Here is a 27,636-nt window from a genome sequence, read left to right as displayed (position 1 = left end):
AATGGTCAAACTGTTACAGGTCATTTGGCCTTGAATAGAATGAAGCCTAGAGAAGTGTTCTGCATGTATCAAGACTTGTAACACTACACAGCTTACAAGGCAAGGCTCTATAGGATCTGGTCCCTTCACAGCTCTGTGTGCTAGGCATGAGGGATTTAAAAAAATGAATCCATAACTGCATTCAAGGCAATAATTTCAAAGGAGCTCAGTCTATTACTATGCCTTGAATGAAACACTGAGATTTTAAAACTATGAACTATAATTCTCTAGCATCAAAATTCTCAACTGCTTCTCAGTTTTTTGGCTAAGATCAAGGGTAGCATCAAAATTCTTTTACTACACAGGCAAAACAGTGCTATTTCTCATCACCGAATCATTTGCTGTAACGTAAGGTACAACTCATTAGCATTTAGAATAGGCCATTCTTTTCTTTAACCCACTGAGCAACCCAGGCGCTCCCAGGCCATTCTTTTCTTAATACTATAACAGCTTTAACAAACACTTATCTCAGGGTTTAATAAAAAGTAAATTTACCAAACTAGGGAGTTTATTAGTTTCCAGATTACACTTTAATAATAGGCTACATACAATTGTCGGCCTAATGAGGTCCCTCCCACAAGCTGCTATTGTGGTTTAACACACTAAGGGCTCTCTTACAGAATTTACATATAGACCTAGGAAAATAAAACAGCATATCATCAGTGAAGTCCCAATGAAGTTGCAGTGTAATGAGAAAATGTGCCACAAGATGATGCAATCAAACCATGTTCTGTTTTAACTGCTGACCCTGAGAACATAACGCTTGAAGCGGCTGGCAAAACAGAAAAAACAAGCTTTATCGATCTCATCTCAGCCCCTTGTGTTCTCATGAACTTGGAACTAGTGACTTGGTCCTCCATATTTGTTCATTTTTCTGTTATCAGCAACCACAATGTTATAGTTGGGGTGAAATTCAAAGTTTTTGTACATTATACAGTTGACCCCTGAACAACACAGGGGTTAGGAGTGCTGGATCCGGTGTAACTCAAAATGCGTGAATAACCTGACTCCCCCAAATATTTAACTACTAATAGCCTACAGCTGACCAGAAGCCTTACTGCTGATATAAATGATTAACACATATTTTGTATATTTCATATCTTCATACCAAACTAAGACAGGTGGAAAACTCCAAAGCACCTACTACATACCATTTACCACCCACATCATTCAAATGTTGAAACTTAATCCCTGATGTGGTGGTATCTGGAGATAGGCCTCTGGGAGGTGATTAGATTCCGACAGCAGAGCCCCCAGGAATAGGATTAGATTAGATTAAATAGATTAAAAGAGATACCTGAAACCAAGAGATTTCCGGAAGCTCCCTCGCCCCTCCTAGTCCCTCCTAGCCCTATGCGGACACAGCAGACAATGGCTCTCTGAATCAGTAAACAGGTTCTCACCAAACAATCAAATCTTCCAGTACCTTGAAGTAGACTTTCCCAGACTACAGATGTATGGGAAATAAATGTTGTTTAAGCCACCCACTCTATGATATTTTTGTTACTGGAGCCTGAATGGACTGAGACAGAGTAGCAGTGAGAAATAAAAACTACTTAACCCACCCTCTTTCATACAGATTGTTAACTCAAAATCTTAAAAGGCAACACTTGACAGAAAAGTCCGTGCAAGAAGTGTCACTCTTGAGTGCCACTCAAGAAGCATTCAGTCTCATGTGGTTTTCAGTTCCTGGTTTTAGTATGTTTCTGGAGAAGCAAAATCTTGAGTGAAATTGATCACCTTCTTTTCAACATGCACATGTTCACATTCTAAATAAAGAGTTTTAAAACAAAAATCCAAAAAGTTGTATGTTCTGATTCCATTTATATAACATTCTTGGAATGACAAAATCACTGAGGATAGATCAGTGGCTGCCCATGGTTAGAGTGGAAAGAAGAGTATGACTATAAAAGGATAGCATCTTTTTCTTCTTTTTTTAGAGAGAGAGCGCGTACAGTGAGGGGTAAGGGGTAGGGGTTGCGCAGAGAGACAATCTTATGTAGGCTCCACACCCAGGGCAGAGCCTAACATGGGACTTGACCTCACCACTCTGCGATCATAATCTGAGCCAAAATCAAGAGTCGGATGCTCAAATGGATGAGACATCCAGGATCCCCAAGGGTAGCATCTTCTTTGCAATGATGGAGCAGTTCTATATTATGACAGTGGTGGTTACATGAATCTACATATGTGATAAAATTTCTTAGTACCAATATATACACACAAACTGGTGAAATCCAAATAAGGATTATAGTTTAGTAAATATTCCTGTACAAGCACCAATTTCCTAGTTTTAATAATGTACTATGGTTATATATTATCACTGGAGAAAGCTAGGTGAAGGGTACACTAGGAACTGCCTTTATTGTTTTTGTGACTTTTTATAAGTCTTAAATTATACCAAAATATAAGGCTTTATAAAAGACCATCATTTTTTATAATACTTTTTCAAAATATGGCAAGAAATTAAGCCAATCAAAAGTCTGGAAAAAGTTTTTCTTTTTCTTTTTTTTTTTTTAAGATTTTGTTTGTTCGAGAGACACACAGAGGGAGAGTGAGAGGGAAAAGGAGACCGCCCGCTGAGCAGGGAGCCCAACGTGAGGCTTCATCCCAGGACCTTGAAATCATGACCTGAGCGGAAGGAGATGCTTAACCAAATGAGCCATCCAGATACCCCTGGAAAAAAGTTATTCAACATTTCTCAAGAATGGATTTGCTTGAGAATACCAAATAAAAGTGTTTCATTAAAATAAAAAATTGGGGGCGCCTGGGTGGCTCAGTGGGTTAAAGCCTCTGCCTTCAGCTCAGGTCATGATCTCAGGGTCCTGGGATCGAGTCCAGCATCGGGCTCTCTGCTCAGTGGGGAGCCTGCTTCCCCCACCTCTCTCTGCCTGCCTCTCTGCCTACTTGTGATTTCTGTCAAATAAATAAATTCTTTAAAAAAAAGAAAATAATAAATAAAATTAAAAATTGAATAGATCAAGATTTTTGTACTAAGATAAAAACAAAGTCCATGAGAAAAAAGTACAAACTAGAGCTATTTTAAAACTGGTGATACTGGTGGTTATATTTTTATAACAGATATGTCTATTTTAGGGGGACTAATTATCAACTGAATTCATCATAAAAGTCATATTGGGTCACTACAGTCTTGTTCATACATATAATCACAAATTTTTTCTTTTCTTTTTTTTATTTGACAGAGATCACAAGTAGGCAGAGAGGCAAATGGGGAGGGGAGGGAAGCAGGCTCCCCACCAAGCAGAAAGCCCGATGCAGAGCTCGATCCCAGGACCCCGGGATCGTGACCTGAGCCAAAGGTAGAGGCTTTAACCCACTGAGCCACCCAGGTGCCCCTACAATCACTATTTAAAGCAAATATTTTATTTCACACCTCCTTACACAGAAGCATAACTAAAATGCTTAAATAATATAATAACAACAACAAGCATAACTAAAATGCTTAAATAAAATAACATAGAGTGCTGTAAGACATTTTGGAACCACTAAGATACTTTACTGGATTTAATCAGTTTCAGTAACTTATACAAGAATAAATGGATATGCACAGTGTATTAGAAGACATAAAATCAGATTCATAACAGAACATAAATTGTATTACAAGTTAACAAAAGCAAAAATATAAATAAGAATTCAAATCTTTTCAGTAATGAAAACAATTTTTCTACATGACTTTTAATGAGGAATTCATTTTATTTATTTTTATTTTTTATTTTTTAAAGATTTTTATTTATTTATGACAGAGAGAGAGAGAGATCACAAGTAGTCAGAGAGCGAGGAGAAGCAGGCTCCCCACTGAGCAGAGAGCCTGACGCTGGACTCGATCCCAGGACCCTGAGATCATGACCTGAGCCGAAGGAAGAGGCTTAATCCACTGAGCCACCCAGGTGCCCCAAGAAATTCATTTTAATTAGAAATGACTGAATGCAAAACATTGAATAGACTGTAGAGATAGTTTAATATAGTGTACTGAGAGTTGCTATGATCTGTTTTTAATGATCTTCCCCTGTAATCAAAGGGGATCTGGAAACATGCTCTATTAGAAAGAAAAACCTAGGGACGCCTGGGTGGCTCAGTTGGTTAAGCAGCTGCCTTCGGCTCAGGTCATGATCCCAGCATCTTGGGATCAAGTCCCACATCGGGCTCCTTGCTTGGCGGGGAGCCTGCTTCTCCCTCTGCCTCTGCCTGCCATTCTGTCTGCCTGTGCTCATTCTCTCTCCCTCTCTCTCTCTGACAAATAAATAAAATCTTTAAAAAAAAAAAAAAAAAAAGGAAAGAAAAACCTAGAACGTGAACAGCTCTTTTCAGTAAAGCAACAAATAAATGCCAGAGTTTCACACAGAAAAACTGTTTAAAATCAAGAATACTAAATATTGTATTTAAATAATCTTTTTAAAAATTAGTAGCCTTTCTGGATACTCATATACCATTTATTGCTCTAGGCCTGAATTAATATGAGAAAACTACTAGGTTTCAACGAACAAGGGTTCTATGCCAGGGATATGGTGATCATTATCATAATGGGATACTTTTTCCAATCCTTACATCCACTGCAGTACCTATCAATGTAGGACAATGACTCCATTTTGAATAAATTAAGTCAGTGGCCTCAACCAGGCAAGCTGATTAGAAATATGGGTTTCACATAAGGACCACTGTTTTACATGCCTGGCATCCAGAATCCACCTTCTAGAAGACTCTAATTTTCCAGGGAAAACTGTCCAAGCGTGAGAATATACTTTGTTTCTGGTAATTCGATTAACAACTGAACGATTCAAAGATAAGCAAGATCCAGCCAAGCCAAGCCAAACAGACAGCATTGAGATTGGCAAAAAACATGCTTTCCTTTGGGGCTGCTGAGCTGGTTGAATGTAAACATGGAGAGCATTAGCCTGAGAATGAATTTTGTTTTAAACATTTATTTATTTATTTAGAGAGTGCACACATGCAAACAGGAGGAGGGGCAGAGGGAGAGAGAAATGGAAAAAATCCCAAGCAGATCCCCCACAGAGCGCAGAGCCCAACTCAAGAGTGGCTTTATCTCATGACCACGAGAGCATGACCTGAACTGAAATCCAGTCGGATGCCCAACAGATTGAGCCACACAGGTGTGCTTTGGCTTTTTATCATTTCCAATTAAAAGTTATGTCTACCAAAATTTACTTAACAATGTCCAAATTATTTTAAACTCTAAAATTCCATGAGTCTAAGTTTAAAAAAAGATGTTGGAAGTAAAAGAATCTATTATTGGCTGAAATATCTACGCTAACAATGTTTACAAAATTAATCTGTGTGTTTAAGTAAAAGAAAAATGGACCATGGAGTTGAATGACTAAATATAATCCTGATTCTGCCAACTTGGAATAACAATCTCTCTGGGCCTCCATGAATATGAGAATCTGAGGAACAGAAAGACTAGTTGACCTTTAAGCTCTTACAAAGTCCTTGATTTTAAGCATTATAAGAAAATTGTCATTCTTAGTTAATTTGACTGTAAATGAAGTGATGATCCTTCATTAACTTATTCCTCCATCAAACATTTAGAGTGTCTATTGTTTACCATGCACTGTACCTGGTACTGAGAAGTCAGGGAGGAGTAAAATTCTGCCCCCACTACCAAGGAGTTCACAGTCTAGCAAGGCAGAAAAGCATCTAAACAACCAGATAATTAACCTATGTGGAAAAAAAAAAATTCAAGTATATATGAAGTACAAAAATAGCCTAGGACTGACTGATCATCTGGGAAGAGTGGAAAAAAACTTCAAAAAGCAATGATGTTTGAAATGAATTTTAAAGATGAAAAGAAGTAAGTCAAATCAAGAGGAACAGGATAATCCTAGACTGAAGAAGTTCATTTCTCAAGGGTTTTATAAGCAGTTCAATACTGATGGAGCACAAGCCGGGGTGGGGGGGGGTGCAAAGAGCTTTTCAAGGATTATGAAGGGTTCCACATTCTATGCTAAACTGGAATTTACCCTGTAAGCATCAAGAAGACCCTGTAAGGATTTTTAAAGGAGAAAAATTTATAGTAACTTTAATGTACTATTTTTTTTATTAGAGTTCAAATAAGCATTTAGTATTCCAAAAATGTGAACATACAAGTTATCTTTATGAAGCCAGAGGAAAAAATTCATTTCATTATGTAATTATGCCTTTTAAAACAGTACCTGCCTGGCATAATCATCTAACAAATTACAGTCAGCATTTGATAAATATCTGATGAAGGAACTGCGGTAGCCAGACTGATATGAGTGGACGTGGTGCTTAATAATAAAGATCTTAAAATGCAGAATGGGAAAAAGTGCAAGTTTTTAAAGGTTCCTTTCACGTCTCAAGGGGACATAACCCTATTCCTCAAAAGTGGACAACCTTCGGGCGCCTGGGTGACTCAGTGGGTTAAGCTTCTGCCTTCAGCTCAGGTCATGATCTCAGGGTCGTGGGATCGAGTCCCGCATCCGGCTCTTTGCTCAGGAGACAGCCTGCTTCCCCCTCTCTCTCTCTGCCTGCCTCTCTGCCTACTTGTGATCTCTGTCTGTCAAATAAATAAATAAAATCTTAAAAAAAAAAGTAGACAACCTTTCTGTTAATGACTTTCTCCCTTCTACATAAGCTGTCCTCGACTTTTAAAAAGTCTCTATTCTTTTCTTTCCCAACACTTTTCTCTTTATTTGATAGTCATATGAGAATCCCAACCGTTACTGTAGTCCAGTCTTCTCGGACACAGTCCAAGACTAAGTTAATTATCTTTTCCAAAATTATAAACTCTAACTCCACTTCAAAATCTCAGGAATCCTCTCATGTTCAAATTCGAAAATGCTCATAACCATTTCAACATCAAACGTTGCCAGATCACATCTATAATACTCACTGCTACAATCCCAGAGCACACTTTCATCACTTTAAATCTATACTAATACAGTTCTACTCTCTCTATTCTATTCTCTATTCTAATCTAATTAAAGCAAGGAGCACAGAATTTGGTATTACTTAAGTTCAGGTGTATTTAATATGTGTGCTCATTCTAGGATCTTAATCATTTGTTTTTGTTTGTTCCTAATTAAAAGGATAAATGATTTCTCACTGTCAACAAGGTCTGTCACCAGATGAGAGTTCGTATAAAACCAGTGCTGCAGACCCGGGGTAACAAATTCAACCAGCCCTTTCTGATCTTATCTTCCTTCCCCAATTCCAGCGGAACTTGAAGCGACAGGAAGGAATGATGGATGGGCCAAAAGGGTGGGGAATGCTGGGGCCCAGAGGCGGGGGCCTCACTTCCGATTGCCACGCTACACCAAGAAACCCAAAAGGCCTTCGAGATCTTCCACAACCCACAAGGAAAAGTGCATCAGACACCAATGCTTCTCGGGTTATCCCCAAGGGCAAAAAGAAAGTGCTCTGAAAAACAGTCCCTCGCTTGTTCAGGACTCACCTGTCAGGAGCGGCGTGGACGGCGCCATCTTGTCCCGGAAAAAGAAACCCACGCGTTTGGGTCAAAGTTCACGAGGGCCAAACCCGGCCCCTACACGTCTCTTCAAGCGTGGAAACCGCGCAGAGCTGTTTCCGGTATCACAAGCCTCGGGGCCAATTCACTTCCGGTTGGAGAGAGTAGCGGAAAGGAGTCCGAAAGCGCACGCGCAGCTCCGGGGCAACACTTTTAAGAGCGTCGGGCTGCTAGGCTTCGTCCTCCCTTTTCTGTTTCAGCAGGCGGAGCCCGCGCTTCCGTGGGGCGGATCCCGTCCAGTGCTGACGTTGGCAGCCGAACCCGAAGTAGTTCGAGGTTACGGACGGCACTGCCCCGTTGTTGCGTTGCATTTCCTTCCTCTTTCACTCCACGCTCCCGGCGGCGGCCAGAGCGGCGGCGCAGGAATATCCCGGCGGCCCGCTGTCGTCCCGCGCGCCCGCCTTCGGCCGGCCAGTCCGGCGTCGTCAGTCAGTCGGCGGCCCGCGCCCCGCCAGCGCTCGGCGCTCGTGCTCGCTTAGCCCAGGCCCAGCGGCCGGAGCTAGTGCCCCGCCTGAGAGCCTCCTAGCTCCGGCGGCGCAGGTACCGGGAGCAGAGCGTCGCGGCGGCCCAAGGGGAGGCGAGCGTGCGCGTCCAAGGGGTGCCGGGGACAGGTGGTGGCGCCGCGAAGATGGTCGCCAAGCAGCGAATCCGTATGGCCAACGAGAAGCACAGCAAGAACATCACCCAGCGCGGCAACGTCGCCAAGACCTCGGTAAGGAAAGGGCAAGCGACCCTCGGTCCGCCAGCCCAGGCTCAGGCCCGGGTCGTAGGGCCGCGTCGAGTTCTCCCCGAGACCCGAGGCTAGGGGACCGGGGCCGCGAGCTGGACTCTTAAGTTGGCGGGGGCAGGCTGGGGCAGGGTGGGGGAGGTTCGGGAAAGTGGGTGCCGGAGTTTGGCGGCTCGGGAACGCAGGGGAAACCTGTGAATTGAGAGGACCCGGCCACCTGGACCGAGGTGTAGGCTGCAGGAGCCCGGGGTCGGAGCGGGGTTTTGCATTTGAAAAGGGAATCTTCATTTTTACAGAGAAATGCTCCCGAAGAGAAGGCGTCTGTAGGACCCTGGTTATTGGCTCTCTTCATTTTTGTTGTTTGTGGTTCTGGTAAGTGTTTGGGGGCTACCATTGGGTAGGGCTTTGGATGTACTGTTTGGGATGACGTGGTGACCCATAAGTAGTGACTCCTACCAGCGTAGTTCTCAACTTACCTGCCGGGAGCCCCACATAAGTCTCCTTCATCTGAACCGAATTACTTGTCCCACATATGCACAGAGGGTGGTGCTCCAGAAACTTCTCACAGGTTGATTTGTGCTCACAGGAGATCAGAAAAAGAGGTCAGGTCCTTAGTTAGTAATGATCAAATTGGAAGAAATTTAGACCAAAACAAAAAAGCCTCACGGAATGATAATTCAGAATGTTTTGCGCCTCATTATCGATACATTTTCAAAAAAGCTTAGGAACATGATGTATGTTAGAGACGTTGAACTTAATTTAATGTGTCCCAGAGTCTGATGTCTTTATGTCAGAATTGGGTATATTTTATAAAGTAAAGAAAGCTCTTGCAAGGAATTGATTCTGTATAAAGGAAACGAACCTGATTGGCAACTTAATATATGAGATAAATGTTTTTAGATTAAAGAAACGTTTGACATATGGTAGGAAAAATACCAGGTTAACCTGCTGTTAAAGTAATAGATTCTTGCCTCTACAAATTACAGAATATCTTTTCCTCTGTTCATTTATTATTAATATGCAAATTGTTGCATATTAAGTTGTTGATACTGAAGTACACGTTTTTGTTTTTTACATTCTGATATTCTAAAGTTACTGAGGTTTTTCTTAAACATTTCACTTTGCCTCCTTCCTAAACTTACTAGTTAGAAGCTTTCTTGATACATGGCTAAGAGCCAAGCAATTTACATAATCTAAGGATTATCAAATTTCAGCTTTGTGAGAATGAGGAAACATGATTATATTACAGGCCAGGCCTTAGAAGGACACTTAATATTTTGGGGATAAATCAAAATAATTCTATGCTAGAAAACCTGTTTGCTTTGGTGCTTGAAGTTCTTTCTGAAATGATTGCGTATTGCAAAATCTCTTGGACATTTAGACATAAAATTCAGAGAAGCTGAAATTTAAAAATATAACTTGACATTCAGTTGTTTAGAATAGGCTTGTCTTTACTTTTTTATTTCAGTGAAGTTGTATAGCATTTACAAGTAATTGAAAAGGTGCTCTTGGGTTCTTGTGAACTACCTTAATACGTATTTATCGTGCCAGACCTATTTTATTCAAAGCATGCTTACTAAAACATTTGCTCTTTCTCTTTACAGCAATTTTCCAGATTATTCAAAGTATCAGGATGGGCATGTGAAGTGACTGACCTTAAGATGTTTCCATTCTCCTGTGAATTTTAACTTGAACTCATTCCTGATGTTTGATACCCTGGTTAAAAACAATTCAGTAAAGCATCCTGCCTCAGAATGACTTTTCATATCATCCTTCATTTGTCATTCCAAGGTTTCTTCACAAGTCATTCCAAGTTTTCTAGTCCATACCACAGTGCCTTGCAAAAGCACCACATGAATAAAGCAATAAAATTTGATTGTTAAGCTACAGTAGTGGACCCTGCTTATTCAGTCAGTAAAGAGTAAATTTTTTTAATGGTTATTAAAACAGTATCCAATATAGATAATTAGATTAAATTTATGTAGAGAGGGTCTAGATTTTGTTAACCCTAATGTGTAAATGCAATTAGCTTAATTTAAAGTTTGGAGTTACAATTTTTATATAGCTAGGCACTTTATTACTGTATCTTGAATTGAAAGCACACTCCTGTATAGGGTCATGTAACAGTCCTGTAATAAAGTGCTTATATTGGAACAACTACACAGTTAGCCTAGTTTCCCATAACTTTTAGCACCTAAATTTTTTAAAAGCTTCTAAATGCTTAATATAAAGGGAAATGCTTATAGCTACAACATCTATTTTAACAATATTATTTCTGTTACACTACCTTGGATTTTGCATGAGTAATTATACTAACCTGAAATGCCATAAGAAAGCAACTTGATTGAGCATTTTGTAACTTAATGAGTCAATTTATTTTCACTAAAAGCTACTGTGGTGGAGTAAAGTCAGGGAAAGTATGTCACCATTAAATTCATCAAAATTATTTTAATATATCAAAGGGGTCTACTATGCTAGACAACATTTTAGGGAAAAATACTACTAAAACTGGTTGTCTCATCAGGACATACTGATGAGTCCAATGTGCCATCAAACATCTTAGCACATGAATAGCACTTTTAATACCAAAAAAGGCACATCAACTAAAAACTTAGTTTGGAAATAATTTTCTAGATCTATGATTAAAATTTTGTTAGGGTACTAGATAAATCAGACTAAAGTGCCATCTGGAATTAAATGGACTTACTGATAAGGATCAGTGTTTAGTCTTCCCTTTGTTTTATAATTCTATAGGTTATGATCAAAGTTTCTTTTTACTAATGGTAAGGGTGAGAAGGCAGGTTTTGGATTTTCTGGTACCAGAAAATTTAAAGTTTAGGCTATTTAAATATGTAGTCATAACTTGATTTAAAAAAAAAAAAAGCATGAGAGTGTATCAGTGAATTGGAAAGAAAGCTGCTCATTTGCTTTGTTAATTGTCTCAGGATATCTCTTTTAAAATAAACTCTTAAGAGGAACAGAAGGGAAATCTACCTAGTCATGCACAGTGTGAACCTCAGAGAGAGCTTCTGATACCCCTAAATACAGGGGAGAATGAGGGAGAGGAGCAGGTAAGAATGTTTAGGAACTTAACTACTCAAGAACAGGGAAGGAATCCGCTGACCTTGGATTGGCAGGTTTTTATCTGCATTATTAACCTGCCTTTGTCACCCAGGAAATCAACCCTAGACTTGTTTCCCTCTGTGAAGCAAGTGTCTTGGTTGACTAATTCTATTTTATTGTAACTTTAAAAATGAAAGTTTTTGTTCTAAATTTATAGCAGGTGCCTTATTCTTTGCTTTGAATGAAACCATTCCATATCCTCTGGTTTAGTATAGATAATTGGCTTTAAGATGTTAGGGTTTTTTTTTTTTTTTTTAATTGTACATGTCTTTATTAATTTGACTGTTAAATTGCTATAGCTAGCAATCATTTACATATGTAAAGTTGCATTCCCTTTGTATTTCATGTGTAATTTCCTAATTGAGTACATTTTATATTAAGGATGGATTATGCATGTTTGGGTCAATGAAAGCTATGTCTTACTTGATTTGTCCTTTAAAAATAAAGTTCCCTGAATATTTGATGCCTTCTAAAAGGAAATGATTTTACAGATTTCTTACCGGAGTGTACTTTTTATAGGTAGTAGAAAATTATTTTAAAGAATGCCTACTATTATGTTGTACTTGAGTTAAGTAAGTACTCAGAGACACAGATTAAAAGTTTATAACTGGGAATAAGTAGCAAGAAATACATTAAAAGCACAGTGAACTAAATACTTCCTTTCCTAGGGTTTATCCTCATCTCATTAGCCAAGTCTCATTCGAGGAAAAATCACAGTTCCTTCGGTCTCCCTTTCCCAGTTGGATTTTATGTCATGCAGTGTTAAACACAGTGTGATAATATTGGGGGGTTGTCTACATTATCCAATTACTCTTTGTCATTTACCTTTAACATTTTGAGGAGTTGTCAGTGATTTCATTGTATCCATTGGGTTGTATATAGTGTTACTCAATTAAAATAATTGAGTGGGCTTCCAAAATAAGGAAAGCTTTTCATTGTAACAGGATGTATTGTAATGGGCTTTGACTTAACATCAAAGAAGTGTGTATCTGAACTCAACAGCTGGGCCATCGCTCTTCTCACTGAGATTACTGGGGTTTTGCTGGCACAAAGGAATATCATGGAAATCTGGATTGTGTTCTTTGGAGGTTCATCATCAACAAAATTTTATTGCTCTTATAGTATCTAAAAATTTAGAGCCTCAAATTTTCCACTTAGAAATTGTTTTGACGTTTGATTTGTCTTTACCTACCTTTTTAGTTTTTTAACATACTGTTTGAGGTGCAAACCAGAACTTTAAGAAGCAGGAGTTGGGTTCAACAGCAAATTCTCTGTCCCTTCCCTTAGAGAATCATTTCCTGTCAAAACTTCATCCCACTCTAGCTACTTGTACCATGTTAGCTTCAGGTTGAATTAGAACAGAAATTTCCTAATTTGAAAAGACCAATAATGAGCAATAAAGGCTAGAAGCCAAGCTGAAGGGGAAAATTCAGCCGTCTGGACTTAGTTAATTCAAAGTAAATTCATCTGTAGTACAGAGTCCTAAAGATAGAAAGGACATGGGTAGTTTAGTCCAACTGCCCCAGTTAACAGGGGAAAAAAAAAAAACACAAACCATTTATTCTGTAAGTATTGAGCTATGTGCCAGATACAGAGTTAGAGCTGTGAATACAGAGTCCCAGTACTCAAGTATCTTTCAGTCCTGTAGTGGGGGGAAAAGACCGTAAAATGAAGACTATATTTGTGGTTAGTGTTTCAAAAGAAAAGTAAAATCAGATAAATGGTGTCCACTCTCTCAGAGCTTGTTGAGGTAGAGCAGAAACTAGAACCAAGATTTCTGGACTCAGCTGTATCCTAGAGAAACCATAGGAATGACTTCAGAACGTCCACACACAACACTTCTGTTTTCATGAGCTCTTTACTTCTGCTTTTAGGAAAACGAGTAATTTAAAAAATTTTTTTGCATGTTGCAAACTTAAAAAAACTTGTCCTTTTATAGATGCAATGTCTTTTGAAAATGAATTTAAGTGACAAATTTACTATCGATATTTCCTGTACAGCACAAAAATAGATCAAATCAGTAATATTCACTGTAACATATCCAAGAGTACATTTTTAAAAGGTATTTTGTTATATAACCTTACTGTATTTTGTTTTAAAAATTTTCACCTGTGATGTTGAAAAATCAGTCTGGTAGCCCAAAAAAGAAAATGGAGTCATGTCCTACATAGATTCTTTTTATTACGAAATTTCAGTGAATAAATTGTGTGACTTTTTTTCACAGTGTGAACTTCTACTTCGGGATGCAGATAGAACAAATTTGCAAATTTAAATAAAACTATGATTTCAATGTCATTAAAAGCACAAGTAACAGGTTTTTCTTCTTTTTTCATTGTTATGAAGATGTCTGAAACAAGGAAATGAAAATAACTGATTTTAGACCGAGAAGGAACTTTGGAAATTATCTTGATTAGCCCTTTTATTTTACACTTGGGGAAATTATGGCCTAGAGAAGTGATCTTTCCCATTACCAATGAGCCATTGACAGAACAAGGATTAGATAAATAGTCTTGTGGTGACCTAATTGGCTCTTTTAATACGTTGAGTGCTAAAGAATTCTGATTCTAGAACGTTTTTTTTTGTTTTTTGTTTTTTTTTAGATAACATGTTAATCTCATGAAACCCTTAAGAGTTCTGTGAAGGTAAAATCTGAATACCTACTAAACTTCAGTGGCTTCCTGCTGCCATTGGAATGAAATGTCTCTTTAGCTCTGATTTTTTCAGGAAACTTCACAGCATGGCCCAATCTACCTTTTCAGCTTTGTCTCCCACTGCTTCTCTCCTCAGTCAAGTTAGCCCAAAAAGTTCACTTTTCCAATACTTGTGCTCTAAGTGTTTTTGCTTATTTTCTCCACATTACAATACTACTTTCCCTTCAATATCTAGCTTAAGTATCACCTCTGAAGTTTTCCAATGCCATGGGAATTAGAAACACTCTCTTTGGGATTGATGACTCTGGACCAGTTAGCATTTATTATGTTGCCATGTTCATTAGCGTTCTCAATTTCCCAGCTAGAATATGGAATCCTTAAGAACAAATGCCATGTTTTTCATTCTTTTTTCATCTACTTCCACCACCCTTGAGGCTAGTATGAAGCTTTTTTTTTTTTTTTTTAAAGATTTTATTTATGTATTAGCACAAGCAGGGAGGAGCAGGAGAGGGAGAAGCAGTCTCCCCACTGAGCAGGGATCCTAATAATGGGGCTCAATCCCAGGACGTTGAGATCATGACCTGAGCTGAAGGCAGCGCGTTACCAACTGAGCCACCCAGGGGCCCTGAGGCTAGCATGGAACTTTGCACACATGAGGGGAGCTCAACATTTTAGATGAGTGATAAAGAGAGCACCAAATGCCCTATCACATCAGAATAATCTTTAAGGTAAGGACATGTAAAATAATCCACCGCTGATACAAAAGTCATCCCAACTACTTCCAATCTTGGCAACCTCTGCTTGATGGCTGGGCTCAGCATCATAATCCAAGTTTACCCTTCAAATGAACTCTCTTAGGATAGGCTTGATATTTGGAAATATATCAACAGTTGTATTTGTCCTTCAGGCATATTTGAGAACCGTTCATTGTAAGTGTCATTGAGAAAACTATAAAATGTGCTTTATAAAGAAAGCTGACACCTCACCACACCAGTCTGCCCAGTTATAAGGAAAGAGTCTGACAACACTGTTCAGAGCAGGTGCCCGTGGGCTGTTAGCCGCCCTCTGTCCCAGGCCCCATCCTATAGCACAGAAAGGGACAAGGATGTCACAGTGGGCACCTTTCTCCAAACCAGCCTGCAAACCCAGATGGCTCTGTTCTTCCCAAACCAGATCCAGTCCCTGAAAGGGACAGCTTATTCTCTTCACAAAGAAATTCCCTACAGGAAGGCCACACCACACCACACTGGCGAGCTTTTATCATGTCATGTGGTTACCAAACCAGATCTCCGACATTGGACAAAGGAAACTCTCAGGGCCCACCTGGGAAAACGTCATCCATGCAACCACGTGGAAAACCACTTAATTCCTGACACCCAGGAGCACCGTGGGACTAGGATGAACCACCAAGATTCACGAGTTTGTGTTCTGTCTGACACTTGAGCCACCAATTAATGAACAACTGTAGATGCCAAGGTCCAAATGCATCTGGGATTGAGACAGAGCTGACAAAGCCCAAATCATAAAGATAAACACTGGCAATATCCAAGCATATTTCCACCTAGTTCCACCCTCGGTTACAGGTGCACAACTTCCTGTTAAACACAGATGGATTACATGAAGAAGGAAGGCCTAACTGTCCTTTCTGCTTGATTGAGAACAGCATCAGAATGCTTTTCAAGGGCCACCTGGCTGGCTCAGTCAGTAGAGCATGCGACTTATTCACAGGGTTGTGGGTTCAAGCCCCACTTGGGTGTAGAGATTACTTAAAAATAAAACCTTTAGAGACGCTTGGGTGGCTCAGTCGGTTAAGTGTCTGCCTTTGGTCAGGTCATGATCCCGGTGTCTTGGGATCGAGTCCTGCATGGGGCTCCTTGCAGAGTCTGCTTCTCCCTCTCTCTCTGCCTGTCACTCGCCCTGCTTGTGCACTTTCTCTCTGTCTAACAAACAAACAAAATAAAATAAAATCTAAAAAAAAAAAAAAAAAGAATGCTTTCCAAGGCCGGATCCCTTTCTTTTCTAAACATTGTGTTAAAGCCCATCTGTACTGACAAGTACCCGCAGGGAAAGTGGACCAACGGAGTTTAATAACCCTCCTATGTCAATGGTCTTATCTATTACTCAGAGTGGGGCCAGCAGACCCACAGTAACCTTGAAGTCTGTTAGGAATATAGAATCTTGGGCCTCACCCAAGGCCCACTGTATCAGAATTTTCATTTTCACAGGATCCTTAGGTAACTCATATACAAATTAAACTTTGAGAAGTGCTGAAGAGGTCTCAGAGTTCTGGTTCTGAAATGGATACCTAACTTCCTTGGGCTTTGTTCTCTTTGGCTACAGAAAAGAAAGCACTTACCCTTCCGTTTGATGCAACTGTTGTGAAAACTTGATGGTAAAAGCACTTTGAAAAGCTAAAATAATCTACATGATAAGATCCACTAATTTTACAAACTGCAAAAACAAGATATCTCCCATAGGCTGAGTGGCCTTCCTCATTGAAAACAGAAAGTAACAGTAGCCTCTGTATTGGACTTGGCAGAAGTCACCTACTTCTTAGGGTCACTTGCTATTCATATATCTTGAACTAAATCTCCCTTTCCCAATCTTCTGCCTTCTGAATGGCTTTTCAAAACTTACGGGACTGTGAATCCTATCCAGCTAATCAGGATTGGAATAAGAAGACATACTACATTTGGAAAGCTGAAGAGAAACCGGGGGTTACATGGGTCTCAAATGAGACTGAGCCACCAGGCATCTCACCTTCGCTCATTTTAAAAATAAACATAGGTGATGGGCATTAAGGAGGGCACATAATGTGACGAACATTGGGTGTTATATGCAACTGATGAATTATTGAACACTATGTCTGAAACCAATGATGTATTTTTTTTATTAACATATAATGTATTGTTTGCCTGAGGAGTACAGGTCTGTGAATCATCAGTCTGACACATCTCACAGCACTCACCATAGCACATACTCTCCCCAGTGTCCATAACCCAACCACCCTCTCCCTTCCGCCCCCCTCCCCACATCCACCCCCACCACAACCCTCAGTTTGTTTCCCGAGATTAAGAGTCTCTTATGGTGGGACACCTGGGTGGCTCAGTGGGTTAAGCCTCTGCCTTGGGCTCAGGTCATGATCTCAGTGTCCTGGGATGGAGCCCTGCATGGGGCTCTCTGCTCAGCAGGGAGCCTATATCCCCCTCTCCCTCTGTCTGCCTCTCTGCCTACTTGTGATTTCTTTTTCTCTGTCAAGTGAATAAATAAAAATCTTAATTAAAAAAAAAAAAGAGGCTCTTATGGTTTGTCTCCTTCCCCAGTCCCATCTTGTTTCATTTTTCCCTCCCTACCCTCCATGACCCCCCCGCCTCTAAAATTCTTCATATCCTAGAGATTATATGATAATTGTCTTTCTCTGATTGACTTATTTTGCTCAGCATAATACCCTCTAGTTCCAACCACATAGCTGCAAATAGCAAGATTTCGGGTTTTTTGATGGCTGCATAGCATTCCATTGTATATATATATAATATATACCATATCTTCTTTATCCATTCATCTGTTGGTGGACATCTAGGTTCTTTCTATAGTTTGGCGATTGCAGACATTGCTGCTATAAACATTCGGGTGCACGTGCCCCTTTGGATCACTACTAATGATGTATTATATGTTGTCTAATTGAATTTAAACCACAACAAAAACTTAGATTTACAGAGAAGTTGCAAAGATAGTACAGAAAGTTCCTTTGTACACTTCACTCAGCTTCCCCTAATGTAAATGTCTTATGTAACTATGGTACACTTGTCGAAATTAAGACATTAACACTGGAGCGATACTATTAACTAGATTAGGACTCTATTTGGATTTCACCAGTTTTTCTACTAATGTCCTTTCTCTATTTTAGAATCCAGTCCAAGCTACCACATTGCAATTTAGCCCTCATTCCTTTTTTTTTTTTAATGAGTAAACTGCACTTAATATAGAATATTGTGCTTTGGAGTTTTAAATATTATAATTGTAAAAAATTTTCAATATACACAAAATAACATGAGATGTCTACATGTCATCATCAATATGCCACAGTTGTTAAAATTTTGCCATATTTGCTTTAAATCTCTTTTTTAAGTATAAATAAAATGTTAAAGATACAACAAATACACCCTTTGCCTTATGAAGTCACTGTAGGCCATTCTTATGCATTTTTGTACCCTTACTACACATAAATAAATTCATAAACAATACATATTCTCATGAACTTTTATGATTTACATAGGTAGTGTCAAACTGTACATTTCATATGCAATTTTACTTTTTACTCAGCATAATTTTGAGGTTTCTCCAGTGGATCTGATTCATTCATTTTAATTGCTACATAGAGTTTACCTATTATGAATAAGCCACACTTACGTGTCCAGACTCCTGAGAAATGTTTTTATATGTTCACTGTTACACTCTGGGCTGCAGTGAATGCGGATAATTATACCTTATTTCCTCTTTTTAAATTTTTAAAAAGATTTTATTTATTTATTTGAGAGAGAAAGAGCACAAGCAGGGGGAGCGGCAGAGGCAGAAGGAGAAGCAGGCTTCCTGCTGAGCAGGGAGCCTGACGCGAGTGCTCTATCCCAGGACCCTGGGATCATGACCTGAGCGGAAGGCAGATGCTTAACAACTGAGCCACCCAGGAGCCCCTAAACGTTGGTTCTTCGTATAAATATACAGAGAATTTTCCTAGTCTAGAAGTGGAACTTAAAAAAAAAAAAAAGATTTTATTTGCTTATTTTAGAGAGAGAGAGAAGGGGAGGGCAGAAGGAGAGAAAGAATCCCAAGCAGACTCCCCACTGAGTGTAGGGGGGAGCCAAATGCAGGGCTTGATCCCATGACTCTGAGATCATGATCTGAGCCAAAATCAAGAGTCAGATGCATAACTAACCAAGCCACCCAAGCACCCCTAGAAGGGAAATTTCTGAGCATGAGGTATATGCATCTTCAAATGTGTTAGGTATGGTAAATTAACTATCCAAAAAAGATTGTGAAAAATTAAGTTTCCATCAGCAATATGTAAGAGTTTTTATGTACTTGAGAGCTCACTAAAATTTTATTTCATCAGACATTAACTTTTGCCTTTCTAAGAAGAGGGTAAGTTGATTCAGAGTTGTTTTAATATGCATTTCTCTGGTTACTAGCAAGGTTGAGCAACTTTTCTTTCTTTTTTTTTTTTAATTTTTAAAGATTTTATTTATTTATTTGACAGAGAGAGATCATAAGTAGGCAGAGAGGCTGGCAGAGAGAAAGGAGGAAGCAGACTCCCTGCTGAGCAGAGAGCCCAGCTCGGGGCTTGATCCTAGGACCCTGGGATCATGACCTGAGCTGAAAGCAAATGCTTAAACCCATTGAGCCACCCAGGCACCGTTGAGCAACTTTTCAAGTGTGGCTCTATACTCATTTGCATCTATTTTTTTTTTCACTTTGTTCCTTTGTGACCTTGGGAAATCTTTTCAATTCTATTTCTTCAGTTACAAATGAATTAAAAATGAGCAAATGTAGGTAACGCACATAGAAAAGAGACTGGCATAACAGGGTGTCCCAAATTCACCTGAGATAGTTCCTTCCCTAGACTTGGAACTGTCATCTATCGTTCTTTTTATCAGGATATGGTATTTAGAGATTACAGTCTAAACTCTAGGGGAGTTTTTTGCAACTGTGTTCTCACTGTTACTAAGACTGTTGGTGAACAAAACTAAAAAATAGGTATTTTTAAGGGAAAGTACATCATGATTTTATACTGGTATTTCCAATTCAAACTTAAGATGACAGGTTTTCACTAGTTTCTTGAATTTTATATTTGCAGTCTTTTTTTTCCCCCTTAAATTGAAAATCTTGGTTCCTAACAACAATAATGTGATTGCTTAGTCACTTTATCCTACTAAATACACAATAATTTCAAAATATAACAATTTTATTAACAATATGGCTATTGAAAGCAGTTTCTAAAAATATATATATTTATCTTTGAAGTTCTTTTTCTCCTTAGGCAGTATTTCATGAGGGATATAGAGCCAAATTATTAGCCTTTATTTGTATGTATGTCTGTATTATGTATGTATGTACGTTTCACAGTGCTTGGGTTTTATTTAACATCATGTCCATGACCGCAGGCCAGCTTGGAATCCACAGTCAGGACAGAGTCACATGGTCTGGGGCCCTCCGGGACGCCCGTTCTGCCAGTCTACCCTGTGCTGACATAAGCCAAGGGGCCCCCATGAAGCAGGCATGGGACTCAGTTCACTTGCAGGTTTTTAGAGCCCTTGTAAAATGGATTCCCAAAGCAGCCGCTTCTCCGGGGAAACTGACCGCGGTGGTGGGCGAGGCAGGGTGGGCTCCCAGGTGCTGGTCCTCTTTCGTTGTGGTCTAAGCTTGTCCCAAGATCTCTCCAGGGCCACTTTCCCCATGAAGAAGGTGATGGCAAAGTTACACTTGTATCAGTCTCTGTTAGAATACACGTGCTTCAGAAAATTTTTACTTAGAAATCCCTTGTAAAAGTCAGTCATTTCTTCTGCGTGTAATGTTGCTTTATGACCTGACCCAACTCTCAGTTCCGGTCCTTTCGCCGTTATTCTTGAGTGAATGAGTTCTTCTTTTTCCTTATGAAATGTCGAGTTCTTGTTTGCCCAAAGCTGTTGGAGCCATTCTTGCGTTTCTTGCCCTCATCGTCTTGGCCTTTGTTCCAACTGGGATTCGTCTTCGGGGAAGTAAGAGTGAACGGCCCGAAGGCTTGAATGTTTACTGGGGGTCTTACCCAATCACGGCAAGATTTTCTTGGAGGGCAGAGTGCGGAGACCCGGCTGGAGGCCGCATCCCTGCGCTCTGCGCCAAGCTCGCGGGGAGCTGACCGCCGGGGCCCGCGAAGCCTGGCCGCAGAGCCCAGGCAGAAGGGCCCTCCCCCGGCCGCCTCAGCTCACGACAGCAGACGACTAGCTTCTAAATCGTCTGAAATTTCTCCGTGGGATTGTGCCACTAACTTGATATCCAATTAGGCTCACTTGTCCCGTTTGACTTTGCTTTTCAGGATTTGTTTTTTTAAAAAACAGCTTTTTGGAGATGTAGTTCACAAATCATTGAATTCACCCATTTAAAGTGTGCCCTTAAATTGTTTTCAGCGTGTTTAGAGTTGTGCAATGATCACCACGGTCAGATTTTCATAACCTCAAAAGGAAATCTAGTATCTGGGCTCTGACCACTCAGCATTCCCCGCCATCCCCCACGCCATAGCCTAATGCAACCACTAATTTCTTTTGTCTCTATATTTGCCCATTATGGACTTCTCATATAAATGGAATCATTGACTCTGTGGTATTTTGTAACTAACCTCACCCATGTTGTAGCATGTGTCAGCACTTCATTCCTTTTTAAGGCTGAACAATATTCCATTATAAGGATATGCCAAATTTTGTAGATCCACTCACTATTTAATGGAGATTTTAGGTTTTTTGCACCTTTGACTCTAACAAATAATGTTGCTATAGACATTTGTGTACAAGTGTTTGCGTGGACATATGTTTACATTTTTCTTGGATATATACCTAGGAGTAGAATTGCTCGTCAAACGGTAACTCTATGTTTTAACTTTTCTGAGGACCACTAGAGTGTTTTCCAAAGTAGATGCACCACTTTACATACCAGCAGTGTATAAAGATTCTAAGTTCTCTACATCCTTGTCAACCCTTGTCAACGAATGTCAACATCCTCTGTTATTACTGTCTTTTTTATTCTAGCCATCCTAATGGGTATGAAGAGTTATCTCATTTGTGGCTTTGATTTTCATTTCCAGGATGGCTAATAACTTTCATATGTTTATTGGTTATGTACATATCTTCTTTAGTGAAATATTTTTGGAGATCCTTTGCTTAGTTTGGTTTATTAAGAATACTTAATAGTGGCGCCTGGGTGGCTCAGTGGGTTAAGCCTCTGTCTTTGGCTCAGGTCATGATCTCAGGGTCCTGGGATCGAGCCCTGCATCGGACTCTCTGCTCAGCAGAGAGCCTGCTTCCCCCTCTCTCTTTGCCTGCCTCTCTGCCTACTTGTGATCTCCCTCTCTGGGTCAAATAAATAAATAAAATCTTAAAAAAAAAAAAAAAAAAGAATGCTCAGTAGAGGGTACCTGGGTGGCTCAGTGGGTTAAACATCTGCTTTTAGCTCAGGTCATGATCCTAGGTCCTAGGATCAAGTCCCACATTGGGCTCCCTGCTCAGCATAGGACTCTCTGCTCAGTGGGGAGTCTGCTTCTCTCTCTTCCTCTGCCCTCCCCCCTGCTCATGCTCACTAGCTCTATACATGTCATTGCAAATGGGAAGATTTCATTCCTTTTTATGGCTGAGTAATCCTCCATTGTATCTATATACCACAGCTTCTTTATCCATTTATCTGTCAGTGAATACTTGGTCTGCTTCCATAATTTGGCTACTGTAGATAATGCTACTAAAAACAACAGGGCACATGTATTCCTTTGAATTAGTATTTTTGTATTCTCTGGGGCAAATAGTGCAAATGCTGGATCATAGGGTAGTTCTAGTTTTAACTTTTTGAGCAACCTCCATAGTGTTTTCTACAGTTGCTGTATCAGTTTGCATTTCCACCAACACTGTAACAGGATTCTTTTTTCTCCATATCCTTGCCAACACTTGTTGTTTCTTGTGTCTTTGATTTCAGCCATTCTGACAGGTGTGAGGTGATAGCTCATTGTACTTTTGATTTGCATTTCCCTGATGATGAATGATGTCAAGCATCTTCTCATGTGTTGGTTGGCCATGTCTTCTTTGGAAAAATTTCTATTCATGGCTTCTGCCCATTTTTAAATTGGATCATTCGTATTTTGGGAGTTGAATTTTATAAGTTCTTTATATATTTTGGGTACTAACCCTTTATTAGGTATATTATTTGCAAATATCTTTTCCCATTCAGTAGGTTGCCTTTAAGTTTTGTTGACTGTTTTCTTCATTGTTCAGAAGGTTTTTATTTTGATGTTTATTTTTGCTGTTCTTTCCCTTGACTCAGGAGACATATCTAGAAAAATGTTGCTATAGCCACCACCAGAGAAATTAGTGCCGGTGCTCTCTGCTAGAGTTTTTTTGTTTGTTTGTTTCAGGCCTGATATTTACATCTTTAATCTATTTTGAATTTATTTTTGTGTGTGGTGTAAGAAAGTGGTCCAGTTTCATTCTTCTGCATGTGGCTGTCTAGTTTCCCAACACCATTTGTTGAAGAGACTTTTTCTCCTTATATATTCTTTCCTCCTTTGTTGAAGATCAATTGACCAAATAATTGTGGGTTAATCTCGGAGTTTTTTTTTTTTTTAAAGGTTTTATTCATTTATTTGTCAGAGAGAGAGAGAGAGAGAACAAGCAGGGGAAGTGTCAGGCAGAGGGAGAAGCAGGCTCACTACTGAGCAAGGAGCCCAATGTGGGACTTGATCCCAGGACCCTGGCATCATGACTGGAAACAAAAGCAGATGCTTAATTGACTGATCCACCCAGGCATCCCTATTTCTGGATTTTCTTTCTGTTCCACTGATCTATGTCTTCTTCTGCTTCTTTTTTTTTTTTAAGATTGTATTTATTTATTTGACAGAAAGAGAGAGAGAGCGTACAAGTAGGGAAGAAGCAGGCAAAGGGAGAGAGAGAAGCAGGCTCCCCACCAGGCAAGAGCCTGACATGGGGCTCCATCCCAGGACTCTGGGATCATGACCTGAGCTGAAGGCAGACGCTTAACCAACTAAGCCACCCAGGCGCCCCATGTGTCTGTCTATTTTTGTGCCAGTACCATAGTTTTGATTACTACAGCTTTGTAATATACTCGAAGTCTGGAATTGTGGTATTACCAGTTTTGTTGTTTTGTTTCTCTTTTTTAAGACCGCTTTGGCTATTCTGGGTCATTTGTGGCTCCATACAAATTTTAGGATTGTTTGTTCTAGTTGTGTGAAAAATGCTGTTGGTATTTTGGTAGGGATTGCATTAAATCTGTAGGTTGCTTTGGGTAGCGTAGACACTATGACAATGTTTGTTCTTCCAATCCATGAGCATGGATTGTCTTTCCATTTCTTTGTGTCATCTTCAATTTCTTTCATCTGTGTTTTATAGTTTCCAAAGTACAGATCTTTCATGTTGATTAAGTTTGTTCCAGGATAGTTTGTTGTTTTGGGTGCAATAGTAAATGAGATTGCTTTCTTAGTTTCACTCTCTGCTGCTTCATTATTAGCATATAGGAATGCAACAGATTTTTGTACATTGATTTTGTATCCTGTGACTTTACTGAATTCATTTATTGGTTTTAGTAGTTTTTTTGTGGAGTCTTTAGGGTTTTCTCTTATATAGTATCATGTCATTGGCAAATAGTTTAAATTTTAAGACTTCCTTTCCAATTTGGATGCCTTTTATTTCTTTTTGTTGTCTGACTGCTGAGGCTAGGACTTCCAGTGCTATGTTGAAAAAAAGTAGTGAAAGTGGACATCCTTGTCTTGCTCCTGACCTTAGGGGAAAATCTCTGTTTTTTCCCCATTGAGTATGATGATCGCTGTGTGGTTTTTTGTTATGTTGAGGCATATTCCCTCTAGACCTGCTTTGTTGAGGGTTTTTGTCATGAATGGATGTTGTACTTTGTCAAGTGCTTTTTCTGCATTTATTGAAAAGATCATTTGGTTTTGTCCTTTCTCTTATTGATGTGATGTATCACATTGATTTCTGAACATTGAACCACAATTGCATCCTGGGGAAAAAAATCCCACTTGATTGTGCTGAATGATTTTTAAAAATGTATTATTGGATTCAATTTGTTACTATTTTGTTGAGGATTTTTGTTTCTATGTTCATCAGAGATATTGGTCTGTAGTTCTCCTTTTGTGTGTGTGTGTGTGTGTGTGTGCGTGCGTACATGCGTGTGTGTGTGTGTGTGTGGTCTCTTTATCTGGTTTTTGTATCGGGGAACACTGGCCCCATAGAATGAATTTGGAAGCTTTCCTTCCTTTTCAATTTTTGGAATAGTTTGAGAAGAATAGGTATTAACTCTTTAAATTTCGTGGAATTTGCCTGTGAAGCTGTCTGGTCCTGGACTTCTGTTTGTTAGGCATTTCTTTATATTACTGATTCAATTTCATTGCTGGTAACCAGTCTGTTCAAATTTTCTATTTCTTCTTCCTTCAGTTTTGGTAGGTTATATGTCCGGGCATTTATCCATTTTCCACTAGGTTGCCCAATTTGTTGACATATAATTTTTCCTAATATTCTGTTACAATTGTTCGTATGTCTGTAATGTTGTTTTTTTATTTCATTTGTAATTTTGCTTTTTTGAGTTCTCTCTATCTCTCTCTCCTTTTTTATGAGTCTGACTAGAGGTTTATTGATTTTGTTAAATTTTTTTGTTTCATTGATCTATTTTCTTAGTTTCTCTATCCTTTATTTCTGTTCTAATCTTTATTATTCCCTTCCTTCTGCTAGTTTAGGGTTTTGTTGCTCCTCTTTTTCTAGTTCCTTGAGGTGTAAAATTAGATTGTTTGAGATATTTCTTGCTTCTTGAGAAGCTTGTGTTGTTATAAACTTCCCTCTTAGAACCACTTTTGCGGCATCCCAAAGACTTTGAAATTACATGTTTTCATTTTTATTTGTTTCCATGTATTTTTTTAAATTTCTTTGATTTCTTGGTTGACCTACTCATAGTTTAGTGCATGTTACTTAACCTCCATGTATTTTTCCTCTTTCTAGATTTTTTTCTTGTGCTTGATTTCTAGTTCCATACTGTTGTGGTCCGAAGGTGCACGGTATGACTTTGATCTTTTTTAATTTGTTGAGGTTTGTTTTGTGGCCTAATATGTGATCTGTTCTGGAGACTGTCTCATGTGCAGTTGAAAAGAATATATGCTCTGCTGTTTTAGGGTGGAATGTTCTGAATATATCCGTTAAATCCATCTGACCCAGTGTGTCATTCAAAGCCACTCCCATTGATTTTCTATTTGGATGATCTGTCCATTGATGTAAGTAGCATGTCAAAGTCCCCAGTTATTATTGTGCCACTATCAGTTAGTCCCTTTATATTTGTTATTAGCTGCTTTTTGTATTTAGATGCTCTTATGTTGGGTGTGTAAGTATTTATAATTATTATGTCTTCTTTTGGATTATCCTCTGTAATATTATATAGTGTCCTTCCTTGTCTCTTGTTATAGTCTTTGTTTTAAAGTTTATTTTGTACCATATAAGTATTGCTACTCTGGATTTCTTTTGACATCCATTTGCATGCTGGATGTTTCTCTATCCTCTCACACGTGTCTTGATGTCTGAAGTGAGTCTCTTGAGGCAGCATAGAGATGGGTCTTATTTTTTTAATCCACTCTCTCATCCTATGTCTTTTGGTTGGAGCATTTGTTCCATTTTCATTCAAAGTAATTATTAATAGATGTGTATTTATTGCCATTTTGTAATTTGTTTTGTGGTTGTTTTGTAGTTTTTCTCTGATACTTCTCTTGCTTTCATTTGTGATTTGTTGGCTTTCTTTAGTGATATACTTGGATTCCTTTCTCTTTATTGTTTGCATATCTGTTCCTGGTTTTTTTGAACAGAGGTTACCATTAGGTGTGTAGATAACATCTGCATATAATAGTCTATAGTAAGTAGATGGTTACTTAACTTCGAATCCATTCTTTACTCCTCTCCCCTCCCATGTTTTAGGTATCTGATATCATATTTTACATTCTTTTATTTTATGAATTCCTTGACTTTAATGAAATACTTATTTTTAATGCTGTTTCGATTTTTCTTTTCACGCTTTCACTTATAGTCTCTCTTTTCTACTCAAAGAGTCCCCTTTAATATTTCTCATAGGGCTAGTTTAGTGGTCATTAACTCTTTTAGTTTTTGTTTGTCTGAGAAACTCTTTACCTCTCCTTATATTCAGAATGATAGCTTTGCCAGATGTCTATAGATTTTTTTTCCCTTTCAGTGCTTTGAATAGATCAAGCCACTTTTTTCTAGTTGCAAAGTTTCTGCTGAATAATTCTCTGATAATGTTATGGAGTTTCCCCCTTGTATGTAACTACCTTATTTTCTCTAGTTGCTTTAAAATTTTTAAATTTATTGCTACTTTTTGCCATTTTAATTACTATGTGTTGACGTAGATCTTCTTGGGTTGATTTTTGCAGGGGGAATCTTTGTTGTCTCCTGGATCTGGATATCTGTTTCCTTCCCCAGGTTAGGGAAGTTTTTAGCTATTATTTTTCCAAATAAATTTTCTTCCCTCTTTTCTCTCTTTCTCTTCTTTTGAGATCCCCATAATGGGAGTGTTATTATGTTTGATGGAGTCACTGAGTTTCCTAAGACTATTCTCAATTTGCATGATTTATTTTTTCTCTCATTTGCTCAGCTTGGTTACTTTCCATCACTCTGTCTTCCAGGTCATTAATTCATTCTTCTGCTTCCTTTAGCCTGCTATTTATTCCCTCAGGTGTATTTTTAAATTTCACTTATTGTGTTCTTCATCATTGACTGGTTCTTTTTTTTTTTTTTTTTTTTTTTTTTTTTTTTTTTTTTTTT

General features: G+C 38.9%; 2 protein-coding genes and 1 pseudogene across 5 annotated transcripts in view; 1 reads left to right on the top strand and 2 right to left on the bottom strand.

The window, feature by feature from the left end:
• EIF2A (eukaryotic translation initiation factor 2A) overlaps positions 1-7,586 on the bottom strand; it is a 33,906-nt gene extending 26,320 nt beyond the window's left edge. For all 4 annotated transcript variants that reach the window (XM_032852483.1, XM_032852486.1, XM_032852484.1 and 1 more), the window contains exon 1: positions 7,490-7,586. In XM_032852483.1, coding sequence (XP_032708374.1) covers positions 7,490-7,517 — 28 coding nt within the window. In that variant the 5' untranslated portion in view covers positions 7,518-7,586. The remainder of the gene's footprint in view (positions 1-7,489) is intronic.
• Positions 7,587-8,062: 476 nt separating this feature from the next.
• On the top strand, positions 8,063-11,886 carry SERP1 (stress associated endoplasmic reticulum protein 1). The gene is made up of 3 exons (XM_032852490.1): positions 8,063-8,273; positions 8,585-8,660; positions 9,893-11,886. The coding sequence occupies exons 1-3, from the start codon at positions 8,190-8,192 to the stop codon at positions 9,931-9,933; spliced, it is 201 nt and encodes a 66-aa protein (XP_032708381.1). The 5' UTR covers positions 8,063-8,189; the 3' UTR covers positions 9,934-11,886.
• Positions 11,887-20,361: 8,475 nt separating this feature from the next.
• Positions 20,362-27,636, bottom strand: part of LOC116864784 — a 12,320-nt pseudogene continuing 5,045 nt past the window's right edge.

Source organism: Lontra canadensis, unplaced genomic scaffold (genome assembly GCF_010015895.1).
Source record: "Lontra canadensis isolate GAN:19392208 unplaced genomic scaffold, GSC_riverotter_1.0 scaffold6, whole genome shotgun sequence".
Classification (NCBI taxonomy): Eukaryota; Metazoa; Chordata; class Mammalia; order Carnivora; family Mustelidae; genus Lontra; species Lontra canadensis.
The sequence above is the reverse complement of the archived record's forward strand: the minus strand, read 5'-3'. Positions and strand labels throughout refer to the sequence as shown.

Excerpts from the sequence above, each read along its gene's own strand:
- SERP1 (XM_032852490.1), top strand. The coding sequence starts at position 8,190 with ATGGTCGCCAAGCAGCGAATCCGTATGGCCAACGAGAAGCACAGCAAG. Across the intron at positions 8,274-8,584 it reads GCAACGTCGCCAAGACCTCG|AGAAATGCTCCCGAAGAGAA; the intron begins GTAAGGAAAGGG and ends TCATTTTTACAG. Across the intron at positions 8,661-9,892 it reads TTTTGTTGTTTGTGGTTCTG|CAATTTTCCAGATTATTCAA; the intron begins GTAAGTGTTTGG and ends TTCTCTTTACAG.